General features: G+C 29.1%; 1 protein-coding gene across 1 annotated transcript; it reads right to left on the reverse strand.

Moving 5' to 3' along the window:
• Positions 1-3,754: 3,754 nt before the first annotated feature.
• LOC107631373 (UDP-glycosyltransferase 91A1) lies at positions 3,755-5,443 on the reverse strand. Its single transcript, XM_016334801.3, has one exon. It carries the CDS (start codon positions 5,320-5,322, stop codon positions 3,847-3,849), a length of 1,476 nt encoding a protein of 491 aa, XP_016190287.2. The 5' UTR covers positions 5,323-5,443; the 3' UTR covers positions 3,755-3,846.
• Positions 5,444-9,736: the final 4,293 nt, after the last annotated feature.

Consider the following 9,736-nt stretch of genomic DNA (forward strand, 5'->3'; position numbering starts at 1 on the left):
AAAAAATAAAAATATAATTTTTTTTATAAATAATTAGATATATGGACTTTTAGTTTAATGTTTCTATTCAGTGGGCGTGGTTATTGACAAGAACTTTTTGAATCTATCGTTTGGGCTCATAATAAATTAAAAGTTGCTCCTGCTACTCAGCCTAGAGCCTTGAGTATTGTACATGGCCGTGCTATAGGAGTAACCCATTACCTTCTTCCTTATTATGACAAATTTTTGTGAAAATTCCGATAAGAAGAAAAAAGAAGGCGTTAAGAGACCCTCCTGACCCCACCCTAGACACGCAGCATCCGACTAACTAACTATAGGTGACCCAGCTTATCTTTTAATAATTTGCAATCAATTCATTCTATTTTTTTCTTTTTCGAGGATAAATTTATATATTTAAAATTTTTTTCCGATGTACGAATACCCTATCCTATCTATTTAGAAATCTTAATTCAAACTTTTCGATACTGGGTAAAAGATATCCATTTAAAAGAATGTATTATTTTATTTTTATTAATTTTTTAAAGTAAATTATATATATATATATATATTCTCTCCTGATAAAAACTTCGATCTTCGTCATAAAATTCTCCTTATTATAATGGGCAACAAACTAAAGTAAACATGATAACGGCATTCATTTTTCGATAGGTTGTGGGTCGTGAAGGTGACAGCAACATGCAATGGTGGGAGTTAAAAAATATTTTTTTTGGCTAGACAGGTTTAGGAACTCATCCTGTTTTCATTTTATAAACCAGCCTCCTAGAGTTAAAACAAATTAGTAGGTTTTGTTAAAACTGAATTTGGATTTTGAAATTGTGATTGATGTGTAAGTTTTGTTGATTCTTTTTATTGCTGTTACGATTAAAATTCAAAATTAAAATCTGATGATTTTCTTTCTTTTCCATTGATGTGTATTTCTTTTGTAGGTTATAGATACATTATTGCTAATTTTAAAACTTTTGTTGCTGTATTCTCTAAATTTGCGTTTTCATAATCTGATTTTGAATAGTTGTGTTTGATTTCTAAATCAATTTTTTACTCTGAAATATTGTTTGCTGTAATTTTTGGTAATACTAGTTGAAAGTCAGGTTGATAACGATATAGGAATGCAAGTTCAAAGGTAGGCCAATTTACCGTCGAATTGCGTTATTGCCAAAGTTGAAACTATGTCAGATCGCAGTCAATCAGTCTCCCGGCAATCTCCTGAAAACATTAAACCTCCAAAGTTTCTCTTGCATTCTACCGCTTCCAAACACAGAATCTAACAATAATCATTATGACCATCGAACAAATGAATGAGATTGGAATCTAAATCACCATAAAAAGCGGTGATTACTGTTGACATGATGTTAAATAAAAGCACTATTTGATATGAATTTGTATTAAAAAATAGAGAAAATTAAGTAAAAATTCAAAAAAAAAGAATAAAAATTTCTAAAAATAGAGTCAAGAGAGAGATTAAAATTTTCAATTATATAATGCCTATCCTACTGTTATTATATAATATTTTTATTTATAGTATAATTTTTTAGTTAAATTATAAGCCAAATACTAATCCTAATAGACTATAGTCACTTTAGATTTCCTTAAATCCATCTCGATATGTTAAAGGAGAAATATAAGATTACAATTTTTTTTAAATATTATTTTGCATTTAACAATAGAAATGAATATTAATTTGCGCTGATCTTGGACCAAAAATGGGCAAAAGAAAAAAATAATATGCGACTTAAAATAGTGAAATTTTTAAGTATATATTGTCTTTGTTGCTTTTATTTCAAGATATGAAGACAGTTTAGCAGAAGGTAAAATTGAAGAATCTAATTTTTAGTATTATCTTTTAATTTTTAAAACAAAATTAAGAGATTTGATTTGATTTTTTTTTTTAAATAAGAGTTTGATATCGAAAAATATTTTAAAATTTTTAAATGCTACACAAAAAATCGAACACTTCAATTTTCTTTTCTAAAAACTGAAGAGTTTGATTTTTACACTTTAAATTAAACGGTCTTATATTTAAAGGTAACACTCTAACAATTTATAATGTTAAATAAAAATATTATTTATATGTTATTATAATATGTTAGATAATTTAATTTATTTGATTAAATTTTTATTTAATGACTCTCAATTATTAACTTCATCTAAAATTTTCAGTCTATTTTTATTGTTGAATGACAATTTGGCGACTCAATTTTTTGGATATGTAAATTCTATATGAATTGTGCATGGTTATGGAAGTAGGTGGTGTTGGACATGAATGTGGGAACAGTTTTTTCTTAACTATGAAATGAAAAAAACGAACTGTCCGATTTCTTTATTAAAAAAATTAAGAACACAAATTGGATGATCCGATTTGTGTGAGAGAAAAAATCGAAGAGTCAAATTTGTACTTTTAAATTTTTTTTATTTTGAAAACAAAAATCGGATGATCCGATTTTAATATTAAAATTTTTTTAATTGTCTAAAACACAAATCAAAAAGTCCAATTTACTCTTAACACCACAACTACGTAAAACACTTATACACTCCATAATTACGTTCTACACTACTTTTCCGTTCTATATCTAAATTAAAAAGTGGCTACTAGTATGCCTTTATTATTTTTTCCCTCCAACATATAATAGGAAAATGCTAGTTGTACAATACTAATCAGCCTTTAATCAGCCTTTAATCAGATTTAAATAATATTTAATTATTTTTTTAGTGTAACATGTTCCTATTTTGTAGATACATATCTATAATTAGATTTTAATTTAAATTTAAATTTTAAAACCCACCCACTTCATTGGTGGTTACGGTGACTTTGCTTTACTTTCGTACAGTTTTTTTTAAATTCCTTATTCTACGGGACATTCACACGCATTAGTGAATCCCAAACCAAAAAGGACACTGCCAGCTGAATTCTCCATCTCGTCTTCATTGGTGAAGACCATCACCACCTTCCAGCTGAAGCACTTAATAATACAATTATGAATGGTCGAATATAATTATATACATAAACTAAAATATTTTTAATTGTAGTTTCTTTTTCAATTGTAACACATTTAAAATATTAAGTTATACAAAAAATATTTTTAAAACACATCCAAAATCATAAATCTAAAATTTAAATTTAAACATTAAAAAATAATTGTAACACATCTAAAATTATAAATCTAAAATCTAAATTTAAACATTAAAAAATAATTGTAACACATCTAAAATTATGAAGTTATATAGAAAATATTTTTGAAACACATCCAAAATCATAAATCTAAAATCTAAATTTAAACATTAAAAAATAATTGTAACACATCTAAAATTATGAAGTTATACAGAAAATATTTTTAAAACACATCCAAAATTATAAATCTAAAATTTAAATTTAAACATTAAAAAGACAGCGTTGTAAATGAGCGTCGAAAAGGAGGAATGCAGCGTTGAGGATGAGCGTGGAAGAGGAAGGTGGCACGGATGAACGACATGGCGCAAACGTGACTTCTCTGCTTCTTTGAGTGTTTTGTACGAGTTTAATTAATAATTTGATAGTTTAAGGTTTATTTTATAATTTTAAAATCAAAATTTTGAATTTTGAATAATTTGATTTTTAGATATGTATTTAAATTAATATATTAATAATTAAATATATTAAATTTGAAACAGAAATTTAAAATTTAAATTTTGAATTTCAATTTTTTTTAGATTGTATTTTGAATGTGTATTTAATTTTAAAAAGACAGTAAATCTATTCATAATTTTTAGTTGTGTTTGTTTTAAAAAAATTTTAATTATTGTAATAAAAGACTGAATATTGTACTATTTTTAAAGGATACATAGTTGAACCGCATATAATAATGATGAGATTCAATATGGAAGTACGCGTTCCCCCTTTTTCGGGTGGCTACAACTACGAAGGTGGCATAGCAATTCGTGGATATACTTTTGCTGTCTTTGATTATTGACAAACAAGTCCTTAACCTCTTTAATATTGTCCCTATAAACCCTTCCACCATCGTCAAGCACAACCAGCCTCACCGAACGAGCAACCGAGTCACTCGTGAACGACCCGTTTAACTTGTCTCGGGGCACAGGGTAACCCAACTTCCTCTCCTCAAGCACCCTGGCGTTGATCCCTTGGTCCGCAAGAAACGTAAGCAACACCAGCGGTGTTTCGTTCTGAACTGCCTCAACCACTGAAGTCCAACCAGAGTGACTCAAGAACCCACCAACACTTCCATGCCCCAATATTTTCAACTGCGGCGCCCAACCCCTCCACACCACTCCCCTCCCCTTCGTTCGCTCTTCGAACCCCTCCGGCTGCTTCAGAACCTCCGTGTCGGAAGCTCCCCGCCGAACCCTAAGCACCCAAAAGAACGGAAGCTCTGATTTCTCCAATCCAAGAGCGATCTCGTTCACTTCCTCTTGCCTCGGCTTCGCTTCGCTCCCGAATGCCACGTACACTACTCTCCCATGCGCCTGCTTGTCCAGCCACTCCTTTATCCCTCGCCACGTGTCGTTCTCGTTCTCATCGCCGCCGTTGAAACCCGAGCTTGGGAGTTGACCAACCGGGAGAACCGGCTTCCGGTAAATATCTCTGAGAACTTGGAACCACTCGGGTTCAAGCTCGGTGCAGCCTCTAACAGCAACGAGATCGCAGTTCTCGATGCTGGCGCCGAGGCGGTAGGTGTCGGAGGTGCCGGAGTCGTTGTCGGAGATGGAGTCAACGATCCTCATGATCTCGTAGTAATGGAATGCCACGGTGGAGGAGAAAGGGACCCAAGGAGGCGGGACCGTGAAGTTCTCGGGTTTGGTCCTGATGGGATCGTTATCAATCATATATGATGCAGGGCCCATAAAAGCCATAAACGGCGGTGTGAAAATGCTATAGAAAACGGTTTTCATGCCGAATCTGGAAGCAAGAGAGGGCACCCAGAAGGCAGCGAAGTCGTAGAAGATCCAATCCGCGTTGGAAGATTCCAGATAGTGGGAGAAGGGGTGTTGGAGTGCGTCGTAGGCTTTCTTGAGGTACTGAACGACGTCGTATGGGACGTCCGCGGTGGCCTCTGCATTTTCCGGGAGGTTGTCCACTTTTGGTAGTGGGAGCTTCACGTATGTGATGAGTGAAGCTAAGTTTGGCGGCGGTTTTGGGAGGCGTTCTATGTTCCTTGTTGTTGAGACGAAGCTGACTTTGTTACCCTTTTGAGCTATGTGTTTGGCGAGCTCTAGGTTTGGGATGATGTGCCCAAAGGCCAGCCATGGAAATATTACTATGTGGAGCTTTTCATCATCTCTAGCCATGGCGGAATAATCGACATGTAAAAGAGGATCCGGGAAGACCATTGTTTTGTTGTTTTATGGTTTAACGTTCAAAGTATTGTGATTTTATACACAACACGTAGGGTCTTCTTTCTTCCTTCTTTTATATATGTAAGGTGCAATAATATAATACAAAGTGCTTGCATCATGATATAGACTTAAGAATATAGAAATAGAAATGTGATATGAAGTTTTTTGAATATATATAGATATGGAGTGTAGTGTGTATGATGATTGATGAGTATTATTAGGGTGGTCACGTACACTAATTAATAATAATTTTAAAATATTATGAAAATTAGGTTACCTTTTTTTATTATTTAATTTTATATATATATATATATATATATATATATTAAGGGCGTTCGAAGTACGGTTTGGTTTAATAATTAAACAATCACCTTTAGTCTCATATATATATATATATTAAGGGCGTTTGAAGTACGGTTTGGTTTAATTTTTGGTTTAATTTTTAGGGAAAAATTATGCACCAATTTTAAACTGAATAAAAAATACAACCAAACTAATTTTAAAAATGTTCATGTGATGCACCAATTCCACAAATTCTTCCTTTTTCACCTTCTCCTTTCCTGCATTATCATTGAATAAACAAAAAATTTAGAATCAACCCTAAATCAGAATTATCCTAAATTAAAACAGAACAAAAATCTCAGAATTAAAAAACAAAATCAGAATCAACAACTCAACTATATAATTAAGAACAAGCCAACCAAGTGTTCATTATAAATTAGAATCAATAAGACTAAACCAGAATTAAAAAAAAAAAGAATCAGAACAAAAAAATCAACCTGAGACTTAGGCTCCATTGTAGAGGACGACGGAGGTGCAAGATGGTGAGACGGCACGGCAACGAAACAAAGACCAAAGAGACTAGACAGATCAACGACAAACAAGAGACGGACAACGAACAGCGACGGCAGTTTCGACTGCATTTGGTGCGTGCTGTTGCAGTTCGTCAAAGACGACGGTGGCTGTTGGTTGGTGGAGGAGACTGCTGTTGGAGAGGTGGTGTGTGAAGCCGTCGAGGATGAGGGAGAGTGAGAAGTGCTACGAGCCTACGAGGAAGAGAGAGGGAGAAGAAAGGGCCACGTCGCCGCGATCCAGCGGCGTTGATGGCAGAGAAGAAGGAGGTTCCGCTGAGATTTGGCGCTAGAGAGACTGAGAGAGGGCTCGAGGGAAGTTAGGGTTCCTGGTAGGGGTGGCTGCGGCTAGTTTAGGAGGAATTGTGGAGGGAGGATGCTTTATTTATAGTAAGATTTTTAATAACACCGGTTCGATTTGATTAGGATTTTTCTTATCAGAACCGAAAACCGAATCGAACCGTAAAAGTTATAAAAAAAAAATTTCGGTTTTCGATTTTTTTTAACACCCCTATATATATATAGAGAGAGACAGAGAGAAAGGTAGATTTTTTTTTTGTTAAATTTGCACTAGATGAGATTCGAATTTGAGCTCTCTTATTAATAAGAAAGGGGAACATATGCCACTTAAACTAAAGCTTATTGGCCTTTGAGTTCAACATTTAATTGTTTAGAATTTGTGAGTCCAAAAATATTAACAACAAAATATCTCACCAATCAAAAATAACCAAAGGCCCAATTTTGTTTTGACAAAAAAAATTTTCCCCTTTAGAGCAACAAACACTCATAAAAAATGTTCAAATATAATATATATATATATATATATATATATATATATGAACTACTCTTCATCAACCTCTCATGCCACGCCCTCAAATTTCTACCTATGGCCATCTGCTACATTTAGCTCTTTTATTTTGCTTGGGATCTCAAACAAACTGGAATAACTCCAACATTTGAGTCTTACAACGCATATGGCTCTTCACACACGTACAAATGTCACCATCTTCTCCTACTATATCAATAACCAACCCACTGACTTCACAATCGGCTTTCACTTTCGGCCATAGGTACCGAAAATAAGCCAACAACAATTGGCACATAACCAACTCACTTGGAGCAGATTTTCTCTAACGACATCGTCTACACAGTTAGTCCCTTTCCAGCACCGGCCGACAACTCTTTCAGTAGATGAAAGCCATTTCACGGATTCGCATTCTTAATCTTGGAACATCACCTATTGTTATTTGCATTCAAGTCCTGCAGTAAAAGAATAAAAATTAGAATTTTATTAGTTAGATAATAATTTTTATAAACAATATGAATAATGAGTTTTAAAATTGGTCCAATAAAATAAAAATATATTACACACTTTTAAATTATCTAACTAAATCTTAATATTAGAATAATTATCATCTGCACACCTAATAAATTAAACATTTAATATATTTATTATTCACATTATTTAATATTTTCATTGTCTACTTATACTTTTTCTAAAAGTTAACCATATTTAATGTCTTTAAGGAGAGGCCAGGTCAATAATACCACTAACGCAATCATATATATATATATATAATTTTATTAGATATTTATAAATTATAAAAAAAATAACAAAAATATATTTATTAATTATAATATTTTTTTATGATTATAATATTTATTAATATTGTTTTTTAAATAAATATTTAGAATATATAATAAATATGAATTAATTATGAATTATTAAAATATAAAAATAATAATTAATTTATAATAAAATTAAAAAATAAAATTTTATATAATTATTTAATTTAATCCAGTAATTTGATTAGTGTTTAGAGTTTGATTCTGATAAGTATGTTTAATAATGTGTACATCCAAGTGCATGCACATTAATTGTTCGATTATATTAAATAAGATACCAAAAATATACAGCAATTAAATAACACATACAATGATTTAAAGATCCTTTAAATTTCAGGGAACACTCAAATAAAATTATTTATTTCATTTTTTGTTAAAGATGTTTTTGTGTTGTATTTTAATTAGTTTTTTTTATAATTTATTTGGTGTTTTTCATCACATATTATTAAATTTTTTAAAAGATTTTTTTTAAAATAATAAAAAATATTTAAATTGGACTAAAATAAAAAAAGATAATAAATTAACTATTAGATTTATTTTTTAAACTTATTTATATAAAAAATATGTCACACTCATCGATCAATCAAAAAAAAAAAAAATATATATATATATATATATATATATATATATATATATATATATAATTTTTTTAAAGTAAAATTTATCATATGAGTTATATCGATAACAAACTCAAGCTTCTTAAAATTTTTAGAAATAAAAAATAACTAATTTATATTCGTACGATATATAAAATAATTACTATATTATTATTATTATTATTATTATTATTATTATATTACAGATTAAAATTTACTAATTTAAATTTGTTTTTGTTTTTAATATAAGTATTAGAAATAAATAAAATTTTTATAATTAGATTCAGTGTAACAAAATATATATAATATTAATTAATTTTTAAAAAATTCTGAAAAAAATAGTTTTTCTTTTTAATAAAGTGCTATTAGAAAATTAATATTATAAAATCTAATTTCAAGATATAATAGGTTATTAAATATATTTAATAAAAGACACATTGAATATAAACTTTTGTTGAGTTTAAATTTTTAATTGAATTTCACATATTCTTACTTTAAAAAGTTAGAATATTTTAACATTATCTTTTTCGTATCTTTTTAATTGAGTCTTTGATTTTTTAAATTATAAACCTTATTTATAATTAATAATAATGCTTTAACACCATCAATTAGCCACACATATAAAAATACCGGAACAATTCTATAGTCATAATTATAATCTAACTTTATAAGCAATACAATAAAACTATATATATAAGTAATATAACTAAATTTTATCTATATCTATAATCACATTTCATAAATAATACAATCAAATTATATTTACGTTTATAATTAAAATATGAATAAAAATACAAAAAATTATTATGATGGTTAATTAATTTTGTTCGTTCATAATTTTTTTACTATTTTTGTTGTGAAAAGTTTAATTATTTTAATAGTTAATTATTTTCTAAAAAAGATAATTGAATAACACAAAATTTTTTTATTAAAAGTAATTTATTTAGATGTGATTAAAAAATAATTGAATAATTATATATGGTAAAAGATTAATATTATTAAAAGATAAAATTAAAATTTATTTTAAAATTAAAAATAAAGTTTATTTAAAAAAATAAAAATCATGCTTTTTTTCCTAAAAGTTATCTACGAGTAATTCTGTAAGTATTTTATGATGAATAAAAATATTAAACGCGTACTAAAATATATTTTAGTAAAATTTATTTTTATTCTGTTAAATATTAAATAAACTATTAAAAGAAATTTTGTTTCCTCCATTAGAGGAGAATGATAAACTTCTATACTTTTTTTAAAGCCATGATTACACTTCATGGTTTTTCTACTTTTATCTATGAATTTTTGAATGTGCAAAATAATAATAATAATAATAATAAT

Source organism: Arachis ipaensis, chromosome B10, assembly GCF_059453495.1.
Source record: "Arachis ipaensis isolate K30076 ecotype BB chromosome B10, ASM5945349v1, whole genome shotgun sequence".
NCBI classification, from domain to species: domain Eukaryota; kingdom Viridiplantae; phylum Streptophyta; class Magnoliopsida; order Fabales; family Fabaceae; genus Arachis; species Arachis ipaensis.

Bases quoted from the DNA above. Each gene is read 5' to 3' on its own strand.
- LOC107631373 (XM_016334801.3), bottom strand. From the start codon at position 5,322: ATGGTCTTCCCGGATCCTCTTTTACATGTCGATTATTCCGCCATGGCT.